This window comes from Loxodonta africana, chromosome 18 (genome assembly GCF_030014295.1).
Source record: "Loxodonta africana isolate mLoxAfr1 chromosome 18, mLoxAfr1.hap2, whole genome shotgun sequence".
NCBI classification, from domain to species: domain Eukaryota; kingdom Metazoa; phylum Chordata; class Mammalia; order Proboscidea; family Elephantidae; genus Loxodonta; species Loxodonta africana.
This window is the reverse complement of record NC_087359.1, coordinates 76,939,425-76,960,271: the sequence shown is the minus strand read 5'-3', so window position 1 is coordinate 76,960,271 and position 20,847 is coordinate 76,939,425. Positions and strand designations below refer to the sequence as shown.

Below are 20,847 nucleotides of genomic sequence, written 5' to 3'. Positions count from 1 at the left end.
GAGCTGCCTCCTGGATTGAAGAAGGTTTGATTTCTTCGGAGGGTCTTGAAGGCACAGCTGGAAACTGCTGCTGGGTTAGAAAAGGGGCAATACCTTCAGAGTGCTTTGGAGGTTGTGCCTGGGCTTCATGATATACTGGAGGTTTAACCTTCTGGGGAGGTTTTGGAGGTTGTGCTGGGGTTTCATGCTGGAATGGAGAGGGTTTAACGTCCTCAGGAGGCTCTGGAGGCTGAGCTGGAGCCTCCTGCTGGCCTGGAGAAGGTTCAACCTCATGGGGAGGCTTTGGAAGCTGAGCTGGAGCCTCCTGCTGGCCTGGAGAAGGTTCAACCTCATGGGGAGGCTTTGGAAGCTGAGCTGGAGCCTCCTGCTGGCCTGGAGAAGGTTCAACCTCATGGGGAGGCTTTGGAAGCTGAAGTGGAGATTCCTGCTGAACTGGAGAAGGTTTAACCTCTTGTTGAGGTTTTGGAGGCTGTGCTGGGGCTTCCTGCGGCACTGGAGAAGGTTCATCCTTCTCAGGGAGCTCTGGAGGTGGAGCTGGGGTCTCCTGTTCTGTTGGAGGTTGAATTTCTTCGGGGGGCCTTGGTGACTCAGCTGGAAATTCCTGCTGGTTTGGAGAAGGTTCAATACATTCAAAGGGCTTTGGAGGATGTGCTGGAACTTCCTGCTGCACTGGAGAAGGTTCAATCTGCTCAGGAGGCTCTGGAGGTTGAACTGGGGACTGTTGCTCAGTTGGAGGTTGGACCTCTTGGAGAGGCTGTGGTGGCTGAGATGGAGGCTCCTGCTGGCTTGGAGAAGGTTTGACCTCATGGTGAGGCTTTAGAAGCTGAGCTGGAGCTTCCTGCTGAACTGGAGGAAGTTCAACCTCCTCAGAGGGCTTTGGAGGCTGAGCTGGAGCCTCCAGCTGAACTGGAGAAGATTCAACCTCCTCCAACGGCTTTGGAGGCTGAGCTGGGGCTTCCTCCTGGGCTGGAGGAGGTTCAACCTCCTCAGAGGGCTTTAGAGGCCGTGCTGGGGCTTCCTGCTGGGTTGGAGGAGGTTCAGCCTCCTCAGAGGGCTTTGGATGCTGAGCTGGGGCTTCCTGCTGCACTGGAGAAGCCTCAAACTCCTCAGCTTGCTCTGCTGGCAGACCTGGGGTCTCCTCCTGTATTGAAGGTTTAACCTTCTGGGGAGGATTCAGAGACTGGGCTATGGCTTCCTGCTGCATTGGAGAAGGCTCAACCTCCTGAGATGGCTCTGGATGTAGAGCTGGGGACTCCTGCTGGACCGGAGAAGTTCCACCTTCCTCTAGAGGCTTTGGAGGTACTGCTGGAGCTTCCTGCTGGACTGAGGAAGGTTCAACCTCCTCAGGGGGCTCTGGAGTCTGAGCTGGAGCCTCCTGCTCAGCTGGAGAAGGTTTAACCTCCTGTGGAAGCATTGGAGACTGTGCTGGAACTTCCTGCTGGACTGAAGAAGACGCAACCTCCTCTGGGCTCTGTGGAAGCAGACCTGGGGTCTCCTGCTGGGTGGGAGAAGCTTCAACTTCTTCAGTAGCATTCGAAGGCTGCGATGGGGCTTCCTGATGACCTGGAGAAGGTTCAACCTCCTCAGAGGGCTTTGGAGGCTGAACTGGCACCTCCTGTGGGACTGGAGAAGGTTCACCTTCCTCAGAGGGCTTTGGAGGATGAAGTGGAGCCTCCTGTGAGACTGGAGAAGCTTCAACCTCCTCAGGGGGCTTTGGAGGCTGTGCTGGGGCTTCCTCATGGCCTGGAGAATGTTCGACCTCCTCAGAGAGCTTTGGAGGCTTAGCTGGGGCTTCCGCCTGGACTGGAGAAGGTTTCACTTCCTCTAGAGGCTTTGGAGGCTGTGCAGGGGCTTCCTGAATGCCTGGAGAAGGTTTGACCCCTTCAGAGGGCTTTGGAGGCTGAGCTGGAGCCTCCTGCTGGACTGAAGAAGGCTCAACTTCCTCAGGTCGCTCTGGAGGCTGAGCTGGAGCCTCCTGCTGGATTGGAGAAGGTTCGACTTCCTGGGGAGTCGTTGGAGGCTGAGCTGGGGCCCCCTGCTGGCTTGAAGATGGTTTAACCTCCTGGGGAGGCTTTGGGGGCTGTGCTGGGGCTTTCTGCTGAGTTGGACATGATTGCACCTCCTTCTTGTGCTCTGGGGTTAGGGTAAGCTCCACATCCACTGGCTGCATTGTGATATTGGGCAAGGTTGAATGATGAGGTTGATTCCGACCTGGAGTTTGAAGACTCACCTCATGATGCACTGAAATCTGAGGTATAACTGCTTTAGGTGGCTCTAGAGACTGAGTCTGAGCCTCCTGCTGGGTTAGAGAAGGTTCATGCTCCTCGGGTGCCTCTGGACTCTGAACTGGGGTCTCCTGCTCTATAGGAAAAGGCTTTTCTACCTTAGAGGGCTCTGGAAGCTCTGTTGGGGCCCCTTGCTGGACTCGAGAAGGTTCTCCAATCTCAGCAGGCTCTGGAGGCTCAGCTGAAGTCTCTTGCTGGGCTGAAAAAGGTTCTACCTCCTGAGGGGACTCTGGAGGCTGAGATGGGGCCTCCTGCTGGACTGGAGGTTTAACCCCTTCAGTGGTCTGCAAAGTCTCAGCAGGGGCTTCCTGCTGGAGTCGAGATGGTTCCATCTCCGTAGGGGGCTCTAGAGGCAGATGTGGGGCCTCCTGATGGGCTAGGTAAGGTTTCATTGACTGAGGGGCCTCTGAAGTCTGAGCTGGGGCCCCTTGTTCAACTGAAGGTTCCTCCTCCTCAGGAAGCTCAGGGCGTTCCACCGTAGGTAGAGTAGGATCAAATTCAGGGGGCTCTGGAGGCTGATCTGGGGTCCCTAGGAATCCCGGAGGTAGGTTGTCTGGAGGATACACTATATCTAAACTTGGGTCTAGAACATAGTCATCCACAAGTTGGTCTAGTCGGTTAGGTAGTTTTGCAAATGGGCCTGAAGTTCCAACAACAACCTTAGCAAGCTGTCCATGCTGAGCCAGATCCTTTATGAGATTTGGGGATGAAACAATAACCTTCGTTGGTTTTGAACTATGACTATCTAGAGGTGGAACATGTATTTCAAATGACTGGTGACCTGCAGCCTGATTCATACCTTCAGTTTCAGTCTTTCTTTTGAGTCGAGGCAGAGTTACGGCCTCATTCTCATTCCAATCATACATCGGAATCACCTTCGGGAACCTCCGACGCCAATGTGGACCAGCCAACCGATTGCCCTTGGGGGGCAGCTGTGGAGCCGAATCTGGGTTCAACATCTTAAAGAATTCCTGAGGCCCGGCCAACATCTGGGCTGGAGCCGGGGACTCCGTGTAGTCAGAGCCCCCTGGCTCGGGCGGGGCTGTAAGCGCAGGGGGCGATTGGGGTGCGAGATCAGGCGAGGGCAAAGACCAGGGTTTGGTCAGCCCGGGGGGGTCAGAGTTCAGCCGGTCCAGATTCCATGTCCATGCGGGTATAGGTGGCGCCTGGACCAGCAGCCACAGTGGTTGCAGCGTGAGGAGGAGCCCTGGGGCCCAGAGGCGCAACCGCAACATGACACGAGGAGAATACGGGGCACCGCGCTCTTAGCGGGAGCCGATCCGTTATGAGAGACTGAGACACTCGCGCACAGTTACCAACCGCGTGCCCCACCCTTTATTTATGACACCTTTGTTGACGTACCACCTTTATTGAGTTGCCTCAGAGACCAGTCCCAAGCCACTATGGTGAGCTCCTTTCCTAGAATCACCGTGGCCCAGGCTTCCCTTCTCCCGCAGAGGTGACAGCACTTCAGGACCCCTCCCTTACCCTCCCCCTCAAAGCAAGGGAGGATTAGGGCTCTCTCTCTCCCCGCTCCCTGCCATCAGCCTCCAGCTGCAGGGACAGAGAGCTTCCCCAGCCCCACTGCATAGTCAAAAGTGCTAGTCAGCTTCTGGCAGCCAGACTTCTTCCTCCTCCAAACTGAAATCCAGACATTCTTCCATTCTGTGGCCAAAGTGCTTCTAAGAAAAGTACCTGACCTGCAAAATGAATGCTATTTAGTGTGGCCAAGAGGGGAACCAACACACATTAAAGCTACTTTACTCTAAAAGGCTGCTATTTCCTCAACTCTCCACATCCTCTTTGTTCCATATTTGATTATTAACTCACCACTCTATCAGGTAGGGAGTACCACTAATCAGTGAGGAGCCAAACTTTCTGTAGGAAGGTCTTAGGGAGTGGCCAATTTGGTCTGAGAGTGAGGGACTGAATCTGAGTGCATAGCACTTTACACTGACATCGAAAAACTTTCCAATCCCACCTTGACTCAACATGGCAATTAATACAGAAGAAGTAAAAGTAACAACCCCACTTTTCAGAGGTCCACCTTTGTGTACATGGGGAAGGATGTGAAAGTCAGCATGTTAAAGGCTTTTCTTGAAATACTGTAAGCAACACCCGTTTGTGTCCTTTATAGCCCTTCTTATAATCTTTTTTCTTACTGGTTTGTTTGCTAGCACAAACCCTAGCATGTAAACCCCAAGAGAGGGAGGCTTTATCGTGTTATTCTCAGTGCCTAGCATATGGCCTGGCACATAGAATGGTTTTAAAATTGAACCGATTTCAAGATTGTTCTCATAAGGATGGGTCTTTTGTTTTATTCAGGCTTCTGAAATCTTTAGCACCAATGTTGAATCCCTTCCTCTTATATTTAACAGGAAGCTAGACATTTTTCCTTCTAAATTTATTTTGTTGTTGAGAATATAAATAGCAAAGCATACACTAATCCAACAGTTTCTACACGTACCATTTAGTGACACTGATTACATTCTTCAAGTTGTACAACCCTTCTCGCCCTCCTTTTCTGAGTTGTTCCTCATCAACTCCCTGCACCCTGAGGTTCCTATCTAAACTTTTAAGTTGCTGTTGTCAATTTCATCCCATATAGGTAGTTCTTATACAAGCATAATGCTCAAGGCAGGCCTTTTTTACTATTTACACTAAACTATTGTTCTGTTTTAAGATGACTCAGGGAACATTTTTGGTTCGACATTTAAAGATTATCTCAGGGCGATAGTTTCAGGGTTCATCCAGCCTCCATGGCTCCAGAAAGTCTAGAGTCCATGAGAATTGGAAATTCTGTTCTGCATCTTCCCCCTTTGGATCAGGATTCTTCTGCAGAATCTTCGATCAAAATATTCAGTAATGGTAGCCAGGCACCATCCACTTCTTCTGGTGTCCCAGCAAAGGAGGCAGATAATGGAGGCAGTTAGCCACACTTTCCATATCCTCCTGTTCCTGACTCTCCTTCTTCCTTTGTTGCTCCAGGTGAATGGAGACCAATTGTCGGGCCTTGGATGGCTGCTTGCAAGCTTTTCAGGCCCCAGGCACTATGCAGTGAACTAGGAGGTACAACAGAGCACTAAATATGGTATTAGGCCAATTAACTAGGATGTCCCATGAAAACATGACCCTAAACCTGCAAACCAAGAAACCAAATTCCTGAGGTTTTTAGCTGTACATAAGCAGCATCAGCAGCTACTCCTTCTGGTTTTTCTTTTTTTGGTCATTGTTATAATACATCCATAACACGACTTTTGCCAATTCAACTTTTTACAGGCGTACAACATACTGAAAGCAGTTACGATAATCGGGTGTGTAACCCTACCCTTAATCGATGCAATTTGGGAAGCTAGACTTCGCAAAGCCCAACCCTGGATAAACCTGTAGTTCCCTTGACTGGGATTTATTTAAATTCATTAAAATAATTCTTTTATTTGGAAAAACCTTCACATACTTTTTCAGACGGGAATGACCTCCTCTTTCTCTACCTTCTTCTCTTCAAAACACTTTGCAACTTTAGGGTGAGCTAAGTAATCAAACATCTAGCCCCCAAATTAAGTTCCCATTGATCCAGGTCGATGAGACACATCTTTCTGCTCCTCACTTTTTTATTATTATTATCACTGTTTTTAAAGAAAACATCTTACAGGTAGTAAAGTTGTTTTAGAAACTAGCTTGGCAGCTTAATGCCTAAGTTGGGGCATTCATATCATAGGTCCACAAAAGGGTTCCTCAGCCAGCTTCCCAGGCGCTCCCTCCCTCAGATGTCAGCGCTGCAGCTCTCACTTTCTCCTCAGGGGGCAAATCTACGGACTGAAATCATCCATCCTCAGAGCTGGGGGTCCTTCCGGAGTGGGAGAGGGACCCGAAATGCCCTCCGAGCAAGCCAGGCCAGAAGACCCCAGGCAGAGAGGAAGCTTTTTCCTTTCCTTTCCCTGATTAACTCCCCTCACCGCCACCAGGGACCCTCAGAGCATTGACTTTCCTTGATGCATGGAGCCCTTCGGATGTTGTAGACAGCCATCCTATTCTCCCCCACCCCGGCTACCCCCAGTTACCTCCCAGTTCTGGCCTCTTCTTCCCATACCTTCTTCGGCCCCGCTGTACACACTCCACTAAGTCAACATTCCTCAATATGTGTCTCCCAGTTCTGAGTTTCGGAGTCCACCTGGGGCCAGAGCACTGCTACCAACGGGCCCAGCATCACCTCCCTAGATCTGAACTCCTACCTCTATTAATACAGCCAAATGCTGTACCTAGCGTTGGCTCATAGGGAATTAGTGGTCAAAAAGACCCCAGTTATTTTTTTGATAAATAATGGTCAGAGTGGGCCTGCTCCATTTCTACCTATGCAATTGATTTTTTGAACCTAAAAGATGGTAGACACGAATTCAAATGTTGTCTTTCAGTTTCAGATGTCATTCCAGCCTGAGGCTGTTTCTCGGGGTATTTACTTTCCTTCTGCCTCCCTTGAAAGGGTAAATTCCTCTGTTATCGTCTAATGGTTGGAAGAAAATAGATGCACAACTTCCAGAGTCAAGATGCAGGAATCTTATTCCAGCAACAGACTGAGCCTTTGTCTTTGAAGCAAATTACACAAAGAAGAGATTAACTCTTTTTTTTAAATTATTTTTATTGTGCTTTAAGAGAAAGTTTACAAATCAAGTCAGTCTCTCACACAAAAACTTATGTACACCTTGCTACGTACTCCCAATTGCTCTCCCCCTAATGAGACAGCCCACTCTCTCCCTCCACTCTCTCTTTTCGTGTCCATTTCGCCAGCTTCTAAACCCCTCTACCGTCTCATCTACCCTCCAGGCACGAGATGCCAACATAGTCTCAAGCGTCCACCTGATCCAAGCAGCTCACTCCTTAGCACCATCCCTATCCAACCCATCGTCCAGTCCAATCCCTGTCTAAAGAGTTGGTTTTAGGAATGGTTCCTGTCCTGGGCCAACAGAAGGTCTGGGGGCCATGACCACTGGGGTCCTTCTAGTCTGTCAGACCATTCAGTCTGGTCTTTTTATGAGAATTTGGGGTCTGCACCCCACTGCTCTCTTGCTCCCTCAGGGGTTCTCTGTTGTGTTCTCTGTCAGGGCAGTCATAGGTTGTGGCTGGGCACCATCTAGTTCTTCTGGTCTCAGGCTGATGTAGTCTCTGGTTTATGTGGCCCTTTCTGTCTCTTGGACTCATAATTACCTTGTGTCCTTGGTGTTCTTCATTCTCCTTTAATCCAGGTGAGATTAACTCTTTAACTCAGTAATCAAAGAAAATTTTGTGATTTTAACAGTGAGAAACCTAATTCTTTGTTTTATATGCTAGTTAACATTAAAGCTCTTAAAAATCTCATAAACCTTTAAACTTTAGTCAGACAGATAAAACTTTTGAAAGGCAAAAGATAACTAATTTCTTTCCCTTTCACAGTTTTGGAACTGCTACTTTTACTTTAAGACAAAATTATTATTACTATTTTCTACACCAGCTGCACTCGTTTCTTTCCAAAGGGGTGTGGGGGTTTCTCCACTCCTATGGCCTTGGTCTCCCACGTTTTCTTTGTTTTCTTGGGGGAAGGCCTTTAGCCTGCAAGGCAGCAATTAGGAAGGCTGCCTGGAAATTTGGTCTGTAAATCATTTTCCTTATCTCAGTTAGAGTATGCTTGGCAGGCCAGTCTCATTAGCCAAAAACCTTTTAACCCTATACTTCCTTCTGTTTCTGATGCTTTCTTTTTCTTTAATTGATCATAAGAAAAGGATTGTCAGTGTTTAAGAACGCACCCTAGGTGTGAATCTCCTGGTAAGTTCTCTTGATTTTTCATTGTATCGAATTAACTGTTCCCAAGAACCTAGCTTTTTATTTTTATGGGTAGTTGATACCACTAGCTTTTTCTTTTAGTCCATAGGAATTAATTTTTCTCTTGTCTTGCAGCCAAGAATTTCTCAGCTCTGGGAGAGAACCTCTTTTTTTTTTTTTTTTTTGAGCCCAAATAATAAGTTCTCAGGAGTCTCTATAGGCATGTAGTCATTTAACCTGAATTTTTTTCAGTGAGTAATTTCTATGCATTACACATAAATGACACACAAGACACAGAGGTGACAGTCACACATAAAATTCACACATAGGATGAACGGACAGAGAGCGCTTGGACCAGTCAAGCCAGAAAGGGAGAGGGGAAACAAGGATGATTTTAGTGAGGTCCAACACATTACTAGGAATATCTGAATCTCCACTTCAATCTTCCAGATGCCTCTTATCCCCAATACCAGATGGGGGTGCTTCAATCTCTCAGTCTAAACAGATAGAGATGTCTACATCCACTCCGCAGAACCAGGGTGCACAAACCAGAGACAGACAACATCTAGACACACAAAACTGACAGCCATTATTACACCTGCCTAAAGTCTAGAGCCACCAAGTGTCCCTCTTTGCGATCGCAGATGCAATAATGGGACTGCACTGGTAGAAACGCACCAACTGGGCAAAAGGCCAGGGATATCACCCACCAGGTGGCACTTAATCAAAAGGAAAATAAAATGGAGAGGAAAGTGAGAGAAAGACGACAGTCAATCACCAGTTCTGCAGAGTATATCAAGTCTAACAGATCTTGGGGTGGTGCCCCCCCACCACAGACTGTACCAGGTCTAACAGATCTTCGGGTGACTCCCTCACCTCAGAAGCCAAGTCTCCATCGAGAGGAATCACTCCACTCTTGAGGCTTGCCAGATTGCACAGGTCTGGGCAGGCTGCTTTTTAACTCAGTCTGGGAAGAGTATCTATTAAGCAGACCTGATTTATCAGGTTTACGAGATCTAGGGGCCAAGCCCCTCACCTTAAACTTCGGGTCAGGACTCTCAGGCTCAGGAAAAACTGTCAGGTCAAGACAGAGAGAAATATACCTTGTTCTTATGGAAATCCAGATGATAGGAGCAAGCACGGAGATCTACTCACCAGAGAGAGGGACACAGGACAGATGGTGTCCTGGCAGCTGCTTCTCCGCCCATCAGGGTTTAGTAAGTCTCCTTATCTGCCCCTACACCTGGCTCTGAGGAAAAAAATCAGTCCTGCCGGGGTTGCCAAATTCTGTTACAGGGCAAGGCTTCCCAGCTCAGGACTAAGCCCTGCCTAGGCTCTTACCTTCTTCTGACCAAGAATGACCAGGAGAGGCTCAGAGGTTCCACACGAACAAAGGTTTATTAGGGACAGAAAGAAAGTAAAAGGCTCGCGAGGGAGAGAGGGAGAAGGGTTTCCACCTACGCTAGCCTCTAGTCTCTCACTGGACAAAGGATTTCTTAGGGCTTATGTTTTTAGGTGCGAAAAAGGCATTATCTTTATTCATTAGATGGGTGGAGATTTATGGGAGAAAGGGAGGGATTATGGAAATCACGTGTGCGTGCACTTAGAACTCAAGATGGACTTCCTCACGGAGGTTGCTGGGACTAAGATGGAGTCTGTCACAAAGGCTACTGGGATGTCAAAGAGGACTTCTTCTGGGATGTTGTGCATACGTGATGCCTCTGGATCTTGGTTTGAGCCCCGGAGAGGGGTCCCTGTTCATGTCTGTCTCATGTGGAAGGTCATTCATAGGCCACGTTGACCTTTGCTGCACGCGCTCTGCACCTGGGAGGCCTTGAAAAACAACTCAGGAGGATTATCAGTAATTTACAGCTGGTCTCTCACACAGGGCCTTGAAAAGTAGCCCCTGGTCTTGTCTAAGCACCTAGTTTGTTAATCACTAGTAGTTTTTGGGTGCCAGCAGCAAAAGTTATATGGCGGCCTGCACTTAGTCTTAGATTCAGAGACTATTTAATTACAGCTGGTCAAGCACACAGGGCCTTGAAATGTAGCCCTTATTTAATTCAGCCAGCCCGATTTCTTTTCTGTCTCACATATACCTACCCTCTGCTATGTAATGCTCTGGCTGCACTTGGGGCGGCATCCTGTAATTGCGCTCATTTGCATTTCTGCACCCCCACTCATTTGTCAGTCTGTCATACAGTGGTGGCTTGTGTGTTGCTATGATGCTGGAAGCTATGCCACTGCTATTCAAATATCAGTGGAGTCACCTATGGTGGACAGGTTTCCGTGGGGCCTCTAGACTAAGACAGACTAGGAAGAAAGGCCTGGTAATCTATGTCCAAATTTTAACCAATGCAAGCCTCATGGAAGATGAGCCCCTCGGTTGTAAAGCACTAAAGCTACACAGTGGGGGCTACAATGGACTCCAAGCATACCAACGGTAGTGAAAATGTGACAGGGCCAGGCAGCTCTCGGTTCAGTTTGTGCATGGGGTCTCCCTGAGTTGGAGGTGACTCACGGGAAGCTAACAACAGCATTTCCCCAGCAAAACAGGAATATTCATAATAAGTGAGATAGATAAAGATGATCCATGGCGTGCAGGGGGCTCTGGTGGTCCAGTGGTTGAGCCCTCTACTGTTAACGGAAAACGTCGGTGGTTCAAACCTACCAGGCGCTCTTCGGAGGAAAGAAGCGACAGTTTGTTTTCGTACAGATTACAGCCTAGAAAACCCTTTGGGGCCAGTTCTAGCTGTCCTGTAGGGTCGCTATCAGTCGAAATCGACTCGATGGCAACGGGTGTGGGTATCAATGACATCACAACAGTTAAAGTCAAAATTTGCCACCCGTCGAGTTATAAAAAATCTTTGGCCTCCCAGAGTTTTGGCGTTTTGGGATCTGCATTGTGAGTCTGTACCATGCTGGTTTTGTGACTGAGGAACGTGAGGCTCCGTACCCTGTTTTAAGGAACTGGTCCAGGGGACACTGGGTGTCAAGCCGTACACGAAGCGGGTCTCCTTGCACCCCTACTCCTCGCCTGGTAAAGTACCTGGTCCGGGCGGTCCTCCCGCGGCGAGACACGCACGTCCCGGATGGCCTTGCTGACGTTTTCTGAGCCATTGCGCCCCAAGGGCGGCGACACACCCAGGAGCCCTTCAAGCTGCAGGCCCTGAAGCTGCCTGTGCTCCCGAGGAGGCCGGCAGGGGCGCAGCGGCAGGAGCCAGGTGGTCCAGGGACTGGGCGGGCCGCACCTGCGCATCGAGCCCCACGTACAGGCAGGCGGGCAGGCCTGGGAAGTTTGTCGCTCTGGGCGGCACAGGAAGCTTTCGAGGCGCGGTGGCTCGGTGGGGGCGCCGTCGGGTCCCGAAGGCGTTAGGGTGCTCAGGAACCGGTAGTCCTGGGTGAGCGGCTCTGGGGCTGTGGGGCCCAGGTGGTGAGTTGGCAGGGGCGACAGCCGCGGTGCCGCCGAGCGCGGTCAGCTCTGGCAGAAACTGCGTGTGCAGGTGGACTGCACTGTGGCTCAGCAGCTGGTAGCGCTCGTTGGGCGCCCATCCTTGGCGGTGTACTCAAAGGGGTGCTCCACCAACACGTACACGTCCCCCTCGACGTCTGCCGCCATCGCCGCCTGGGCGCTTCCCTGAGGGCAGCAAGGTGGGGCTGGGTGGGGGTGGACAGGGAGGTCAAGGCTGCGGAGCAGGGAAGAGCCCTGCAGGAGGTGAGAGAAGGCCTGGGTTTGAATCCAGATCTTGGACTTGTCCTGTGGCCAGCGGCTCCATTTTCCGATCTCTAAATTGAGGGCCCCCCACAAGTCTGTCAGTTTGTCCTACTGTGGAGGCTTGTGTGTTGCTGTGATGCTGGAAGCTATGCCACCGGTATTCAGATACCAGCAGGGTCACCCATGGAGGAAAGGTTTCAGCTGAGCTTCCAGACTAAGAGAGACTAGGAAGAAGGACCCAGCAGTCTACGTCTGAAAAGTATTAGCCAGTGAAAACCTTATGAATAGCAGCGGAACACTGTCTGATATAGTGCTGGAAGATGAGCCCCCCAAGTTGGAAGACACTCAAAAGATGACTGGGGAAGAGCTGCCTCCTCAAAGTAAAGTCAACCTTAATGACGTGGGTGCAGTAAAGCTTTTGGGACCTTCATTTGCTGATGTGGCGTGACTCAAAACGAGAAGAAATGGCAGCAAACATCCAGTAATAATCAGAACCTGGAATGTACGAAGTATGAATCTAGGAGAACTGGAAATGGTCAAAAATGAAATGAAATGGAACACATAAATATCGATATCCTAGGCATTAGTGAGCTGAAATGGACTGGTAGTGGCCATTTTGAATCGGACAATCATATAGTCTACTATGCTGGGAATGACAACTCGAAGAGGAATGGTGTTGCATTCATTATCAAAAAGAACGTTTCAAGATCTATCCTGAAGTACAATGCTGTCAGTGATAGGATAATATCCATATGCCTACAAGGAAGACCAGTTAATACGACTATTATTCAAATTTATGCACCAACCACTATGGCCAAAGAGGAAGAAATAGACGATTTTTATCAGCTGTTGCAGTCTGAAATTGACGGAACATGCAATCAAGATGCATTGATAATTACTGGCGATTGGAATGCGAAAGTTGGAAACAAAGAAGAAGGACCAATAGTTGGAAAATATGGCCTTGGTGATAGAAACAATGCCGGAGATCGAATGATAGAATTTTGCAAGACCAATAACTTCTTCATTGCAAATACCTTCTTTCACCAACATAAGCGGTGACTATACACATGGACCTCGCCAGATGGAACACACAGAAATCAAATTGACTACATCTGTGGAAAGACATGATGGAAAAGCTCAATATCACCAGAACAAGGCCAGGGGGCGACTGTGGAACAGACCAGCAATTGCTCATATGCAAGTTCAAGCTGAAACTGAAGAAAATCAGAGCGAGTCCACGAGAGCCAAAATATGACCTTGAGTGTATTCCACCTGAATTTAGAGACCATCTCAAGAATAGATTTGACGCATCGAACACTAGTGACCGAAGACCAGACGATTTGTGGAATGACATCAAGGACATCATCCATGAAGAAACCAAGAGGTCACTGAAAAGACAGGAAAGAAAGAAAAGACCAAGATGGATGTCAGAGGAGACTCTGAAACTTGCTCTTGAGCATTGAGCAGCTAAAGCAAAAGGAAGAATTGATGAAGTAAAAGAACTGAACAGAAGACTCCAAAGGGCCTCTTGAGAAGACAAAGTAAAGTAGTATAATGACAGGTGCAAAGAGCTGGAAATGGAAAACCGAAAGGGAAGAACACACTCGGCGTTTCTCAAGCTGAAAGAAGTGAAGAAAAAATTCAAGCCTCCAGTTGCAGTAGTGAAGGATTCAATGGGAAAATGTTGAACGATGCAGGAAGCATCAAAAGAAGATGGAAGGAATACATAGAGTCATTATACCAAAAAGAATTAGTCGATAACCATTTCAAGAGGTGGCATATGATCAGGAAGCGGTGGTACTGAAGGAAGAAGTCCAAGCTGTTCTGAAGGCATTGGCGAAAAACAAGGCTCCAGGAATTGATGGAATATCAATTCAGATGTTTCAACAAACAGATGCAGCACTGGAGGTGCTCACTCGTCTATGCCAAGAAATATGGAAGACAGCTTCCCGGCCAACTGACTGGAAGAGATCCATATTTATGCCTATTCCCAAGAAAGGTGATCCAACTGAATGTGGAAATTATAGAACAATATCATTAATAACACACGCAAGCAAAATTTTGGTGGAGATCATTCAAAAACGGCTGCAGCAGTATACCGACAGGGAACTGCCAGAAATTCAGGCCGGTTTCAGAAGAGGAGGTGGAACCAGGGATATCATTGCTGATGTCAGATGGATCCTGGCTGAAAGCAGAGAATACCAGAAGGATGTTTACCTGTGTTTTATTGACTATGCAAAGGCATTCGACTGTGTGGATCATAACAAACCATGGATAACACTACAAAGAATGGGGATTCCAGAACACTTAATTGTGCTCATGAGGAACCTTTACATAGATCAAGAGGCATACTGATTAGTTTAAAGTCAGGAAAGGTGTGCGTCAGGGTTGTATTCTTTCACCATACCTATTTAATCTGTATGCTGAACAAATAATCCGAGAAGCTGGACTATATGAAGAAGATCAGGGCATCAGGATTGGAGGAAGACTCATTAATAACCTGCGTTACGCAGATGACACAGCCTTGCTTGCTGAAAGTGAAGAGGACTTGAAGCACTTACTAATGAAGATCAAAGACCACAGCCTTCAGTGTGGATTACACCTCAACATAAAGAAAACAAAAATCCTCACAACTGGACCAATGAGCAACATCATGATAAACGGAGAAAAGATTGAAGTTGCCAAGGATTTCATTTTACTTGGATCCACAATCAACAGCCATGGAAGCAGCAGTCAAGAAATCAAAAGACACATTGCAATGGGTAAATCTGCTGCAAAGGACCTCTTCCAAGTGTTGAAGAGCAAAGACGTCGCCCTGAAGACTAAGGTGCGCCTGACCCAAGCCATGGTATTTTCAATCACATCATATGCATGCGAAAGCTGGACAATGAATAAGGAAGATCGAAGAAGAGTTGACGCCTTTGAATTGTGGTGTTGGCCAAGAATGTTGAATGGCTGCCAAAAGAACAAACAAATATGTCTCGGAAGAAGTGTGGCCAGAATGCTCCCTAGAGGCAAGGATGGCGAGACTGCGTCTTGCATACTTTGGACATGTTGTCAGGAGGGATCAGTCCCTGGAGAAGGACATCATGCTTGGCAGAGTATGGGGTCAGCGGAAAAGAGGAAGACCCTCAACGAGGTGGACTGACACAATGGCTGCAACAACGAGCTCAAGCATAATTGTAAGGATGGCGCGGGACCGGGCAGCGTTTCCTTCTGTTGTGGGTAGGGTTGCTATGAGTGGGAACCGACTCGACGGCACATAACAACAACAAATTGAGGGCCTCAAAGAAGAAGATCGCTAAGGTTCCCGTTCTTACACTCCATGATGGACTAACAACAACCCCTTCACTCGGTGGAGTAGGTTATGAAATTCGAGCCTCGCTTCTGTCCCGTGGTGGGAAGGTTGGGGTAATACTGCTCCAGCTGTACTGCCAGAGGCTTTGGCTCAAATGGTTGGGGGTGATGGACACCACTCAAAGAAAGAAGCCAAACTGGGCCTCACTGTCCCCGTCCGTAAAATGGAAAGAGCTGCCCATTGCCTACAGATCTCCTCCCCGCCGGGTCCCACCTCAGGCAGTATGTATGGAGTCCGCGCCGGCCCGCAGCGCCCCCTGCCGCCAGGAGTCAGAGGGCACAACGTGCCGGGTCAGGGCCTAGGCGCGGGCTCTGGGGGCGGCTCCCGCTCAGCTCTGCCCAGAGATACCCCTGCCCCGCTTAGTCCCCGGGTCAGGGCGGCAGGGCCGTGTCTGCCAAGGCTGGGAAACCGGTTCTCTGGGTTTCTCCTTCCCTACCTAGCAGCCTAACTGCATAGGTGAACATGGTGCCGCCGCCCCTGCTCTCTAGCTCCCACTCCGGCTCCCTACCTGCCTGGTGATGCCTACATGCCCCATGACAGTGGCCCCTAGAAAATGGACTTTGTGACAGTGATTACCCATGCGGTGACAACCTTCTCCCCGCCCACCAAAAAAAAATCAAACCCACTGCTGTCCAGTCAATTCTGACTCATCGCGACCCCCAGGGCCCTCCAAAGTTCTCCTGCAGTGAACACAAGTCTCCCCCACTCCCAGGCTGCCACAGCTCTGCTCCTAGTGGATCGGGGAGGGGACAGAGCCTCACTGTAAATCTGCCTGTGTCCCCATTAGAGCGAGGAGTTGATGTCCTCCCCCAGACGTGGCAGTCACTTCAAGCTCTTCCACTGACCACACCTTCTCCTGTCCCAAGAGGTTGTCAGGGACCAGCAGCGGGAAGTCAGGCCACCTGCGGAAGTTGAGGGAGCCCAGGAACGGGGTCAGGGGTATAGTGATCCCTCTTTACTCTTTCTCAAGCTTTCCTTGATGCGGGGAAGGGGTGTAAACCTAGTCACTGAGCACACTGGGCTCTGGAGGTGGGACCAGTGAAGGGCCCAGAACTGAGCCAACAAGTCCCAAGGGAGAGGGCATTCCCTCACCCCACCTCACGGGGGACCCCAGCGCGCGCACTCACTTGGACAGGGCCGGCCTCAGGGCTCCCATGAGCTGGGTGGGCGGAGCTGGCGGGTGGATGCAGGTTAGGTCCCTATCATCTCCCTGGGCTGGGCTTCCAAGGGCAAGGCTGAGAGCACACGGACCAGGAGCTGGGGAGGGGAACAAAGAGGGAAAGGGACGCTCAGGAGGGACGCCGCTGCCCCCAATTTCTAAAGTAGCTGTGCCTGGGAGGGGCCAGGAGGGGCTGAACGCTGCTGCCTGGGGACTCTGGGGGAGGGGCACCGAGACAGAGACGCGGGGGAGGAGGCACAGGCTTGAGGGGCTGTGTCCTGAGGGATTTGCTCCTCTGGAGTCCCTGCGCCCTGGGCACGAAGCGCCCAGACCCCGTCGGGCTCCACCCTGATCCCAGTGAAGCTGTCGGTGCTGTGAATCACCAACTCCAAGCCCTCTCCAGCCTACTGCAGCACCACCCGCCCTGGTCCACCTCCTCTCTCCGCTGGCCCTTCCCTGGCGCAGCCGCGCCGGGCCTCGAAAAAACTCGGAGCGGGGTTCCCACGGCAGGGACGTCCACGGAGAGCCGTGTTCCTGCAGTGGGCGAGGGCTGGACCCGGACCTCGGCTTCCTCCCCGACTCTGGGGGGCTAAGAGGAGGGATGGGGGAGCGAGGAGCCTCCTGGAGCTCAAGGACAGACTCCTGTCAGGAGGTGCCCTATGTCCACTGCTCAGGGTGAGGCGAGTCGCAGCGTCGCCAATGCCTGGGTTGGCGCTGGGGCCCGGGGCCTGTGCCCCTCCCGCCCCCAGCCCTCGGGCAGCCCTGGGCTCCCTGCTCCCCACACGGATCTGTCCTGCGGCTCCACTCCAGGGCCCACGCAGTGCGGACCCCCGCGTGGTGCGCAGGGGAGAGAAGAGGCCGGCGGCCACCTGTCCCCCTCCTACAAACGGTTGGCAAGGCTCTGCGACCCCCGCCCGGCCCTTCATCTCGGGGCACCGGCACACGTCCAGCGCTCCTTCCTTGGCTGCCCGGTGCCCATGCTGGTAGGTTTCCTGTTGGACAATACAGTGAGGGAGGCACCAGCAGAGAGCACCTGGCAGAACTTCCTCCCAGGCTGGGGCTGGGCTGAGGCTGGGAGAGACAGTCCCCGGTGTCCCAGCTTTCAGTCCCCTCTGGGTCAGGCCAGCGCCCCAGGAGCAGAGACGCCATCCCTTCCCCCGCACCTCCAGGGAGCCTAGGCCACACCTGGCTGCCTCCCAGGAGGAGGAGGCAGCAGAGCCAGGATGGCAGATGAGGGGGGCGGGAGTCTACCCATCAACTTTTCCTGACCAGATTCACTCCCTTTGTGACTGGTGTCCTTGTTCCCTGTGGGGGAGGTGGCCGCCCTTTCATTTGTCCTGTGTGTAAGCTCAGAGCAATCCCTGGAGGCCAGGATCTTGAGCACAGCCCTAGGGCCCCATACCTCAGAGGCTTATCTTCCGGAATCTTCTGCCTCTCTGGGGAAGGCAGCCTCTGTACCCCCTGACTCCAGCTTCCACTCATTCCAGACATTGGCAAGCCCCAGCCCCTGTGGTCCCTTACTCTGAGGGCCGTCATAGAAGGATTAATTGCCCCAGGACTTGGCCCCTCCAGACACCACCTCCTCCACCTCCTGAGGGCTGAGGGTTTAGCTGGCACCTGAGTCTAGCCACCTGCTTCCCTGAACTCTACCTCCGTGGCTTTGCTCCTGCTAGGCTTTGCTCACAAGTGACTCCATTTTGGGCCAATTATTTCAGTGTGCCTGAGGCCTGGTGGCATCCTGGGCTCCTCCAGGGCAGGTACCCAGCAGAATTCGGCATTCATATCCCTGGTGCCCAGCATGCTTAGAAAAGAGTGGCTGGGTCAATCGCCTTGAGGTGCCTCCCAACTGGTCCCAGAGTTTCCCAGCAAGCCAGGCAGGGTGGCACTGGCTGATAGTGGTTAAGGTCCTTGCCCAGGGTCAGACAGGTCTCATGCCCAGCTCTACCACTTGCTGGCCTTGGGACCTGGGGAGATTTGCCTTATCTCTGCATCTCAGTTTTCTTTCTTGTGAACTGAGGGTAGTAACACCTACTTTATATCCCTATTGGGAAGATGAGAGGAACTTAATTAGCACAATGCCTAACACATAGAAAATTCAAAATATTAGTTATTATTATCACTACTCACATCAAGAGATGAACCTTACCTCTCTCTGGGTTTGGACTGAGGTCTTCAATCCTCCCATTCTTCTTTATGGGGAGAGGGAAACAGGTGTCCCCAGAGGCACACTGTGGGGGACGGAGGGGCTGATCCAAATGGAAAGCAGCACCCAGGACACACGCCCCTGGCCCTCTGCTGGGCCTGTTTCCCCCAAGTCCTCACACCCATCTCCTCTTCTCCAGACCCTCCACCTACTGCCCCTGAAGGGGGGCAAAGCTGGGCTCTTGGGATGGGCAGAGGGTGCTCCCTAGCAAGCTGGGGGGACCCCTCAAGGACAGGAAACACTGACCAGGGCCTGCAACTTGATTTCCCTGGGGTTAGTCTAACTTCCTTCTCCTGTGACAATGATGGCTCTGGTGGGCTTCCCCTGGAACTGCAGAGGAAGGTCAATAGCCAAGTAAAGGCCACTTGGGGCCCTAAAGCCGTGCGCCCTGAACCAGGGGCCCTACTCTAGCAGCCCGGCCCTTCTGAAGCCCTCTCTCTACTTCATAATCCAGTGAGAAAGTCAGTCCTGAAGCTTCTCGTGTCCCAGTGCCAGGAGGCTGTGCTCATATTTAAGGCCCAGGAAAAACGCAGTTTTAGTGTGAAATTTTGGGTATCAGCTTCAGTTGCTACCTACGAGCTTATGTGAGTAAACCTCCCAAAGCCCCTTACCTTCTCCTCTGTCCTCATTCCTTCCTGGCACACAAGCCCCTGCCTTCAAGTGTTTGCTCCCGACCTCCGAGTGCTCCGCTGTGCCCAGGGACTGACTATTGGGGCAGACGTGCCCTATCACAGACTGTGACGGGTGGCAGACGGCCTGTGGTCTTCCTGCAATCCGTGGCAACTCTAGGATCCAGAAGCAAAACCAGAGATTAGAAAGATCAGGTCTTTACTGCAAAATCATTCAAAACTCCCACGGCAGGCAGTGCCTTCAATGCAGTGCTAAACACTTTTCAGGGCCGAAGCCTGCTCAGGAGGGAGTTTATTGCACAAAATAACATCTTTTAAAAGAGTGTGGGCACTACTGAAGTTCACGCCAGCTTTCCACTGGAGGCCACTGCGTAAAGGTCATTAGCATTAGCAGCTTTCTGCTAATGGAGAGGGGGTGAGCCCTAATGCTAGTAATTCCCAGGGTGGTAGAAGGCCCCACTAACCAAGGTGAGCTCTGCCAGTGTCTCACTCCTGCTGCCTGAGGGCACCTGCTGGGATAGACTCACAAGGCCTGAGAAAACAGGGCCAGGGGCAGGCGGCACTGCCTATCCCGGGCTGGGCTCCTGCCCACTCAGGCTTCTGGAGCAGCTATGGCTCTGACCAAGTGGTGCCTATGGTGGGGCATGAATGCTGCCTACAGGGGCTGGGGTTAGGGCCCACTTTCTGCTCTAGAGGAGGTGGTGTGCTGGGCACAGGTGTGCACCATCTTCTATGACAGAGGGAGAAGCTGTGTGGCAGCCTCCCTGCTCCACACCTGCTCTATCCTATTGTACAATGTATCCAGCTCCACAGGGCTCCAGGGACAGGAGACTCAGCGGCTGGATCACCCCAAGGGAGAGGTGGAGTTAAGGTCATCCTTTGACAGTGACACATGGGATCTCCACCTCAGGCCTCCAATTCCAAGCTGAATGCAGGTTAGATGGTTAGAGGACCCGAAGGCTGAGAGAGGCCCACTGGGTCCAGGAAAGGTGGGGGAAGGCAGCAAAGAAATCACACTCAGATGTCCTCGCAGCCCCAGGGGTGCAAACACCGCTTTGAAAACAATTTCAGGCCTTGTCCTAACCCCAAGACTTCCTCCAAGGCAATGTCTTGCCAGGAAAGTTTCCAGTCTCTGGCAGCACCCCCTACTGAGCAAGTCCAGCGAAGCATTGTGAATAATGGCTTAGAAAACTAAAGCTAAGGGTCCTTCCACAAGCATAGCTTCTCCCGCAGGTCACTGCACATCTTGGCAGTGGGGCTGGCACTCTTCACAGAGCGACAGGGTCACTTCACAGTGCAGAACCCTGCGGTCACTGTGCCCAAGGTGAGCCCCTGGCCTGGGTTCCCTGCCCTCTCTGTGGGCCCAGCCCATCTCCTGCCCTGGCAGCATTCGGGCAGGTGGGGTGGGTACCAGGAGCCCACCTGAGGTGGGCCTGGAGCATCTGCAGTAGCACCCACCCTCTGGCTGTCTGTGTGTGGTGGGATGAGGAGGGCATGGGGGTGAGGAGTGGGCAAGATGAGGCCCCTTCCGTGGAACAAGGAAGGCTCAAAGTGCTGACAGTGCTGGTTTTGAGGCAGTTCTCCTGCTGGGACCAAGACCCCAGGCTGGTGGGGGCGGGGGAGGTGCAACACAGAAAGGGGAGGGGCTTTTCCAGTGAGAAGGCTGGGGCAGGGGAAGGAGAGAGAGATAGAGGAAGAGGCTGGT

At 51.4% G+C, this 20,847-nt stretch overlaps 1 protein-coding gene and 1 pseudogene across 1 annotated transcript in view; both read right to left on the bottom strand.

Annotated features, from left to right (window-relative positions):
* Positions 1-3,520, bottom strand: part of LOC111747840 (titin-like) — a 52,604-nt gene extending 49,084 nt beyond the window's left edge. The window contains exons 1-2 of the mRNA XM_064270364.1: positions 3,085-3,520; positions 94-2,814 (exon numbers count right to left, since the gene is read on the bottom strand). Coding sequence (XP_064126434.1) covers positions 94-2,814; positions 3,085-3,520 — 3,157 coding nt within the window. The remainder of the gene's footprint in view (positions 1-93; positions 2,815-3,084) is intronic.
* Positions 3,521-8,241: 4,721 nt separating this feature from the next.
* Positions 8,242-20,847, bottom strand: part of LOC111752523 (rho GTPase-activating protein 27-like) — a 29,319-nt pseudogene continuing 16,713 nt past the window's right edge.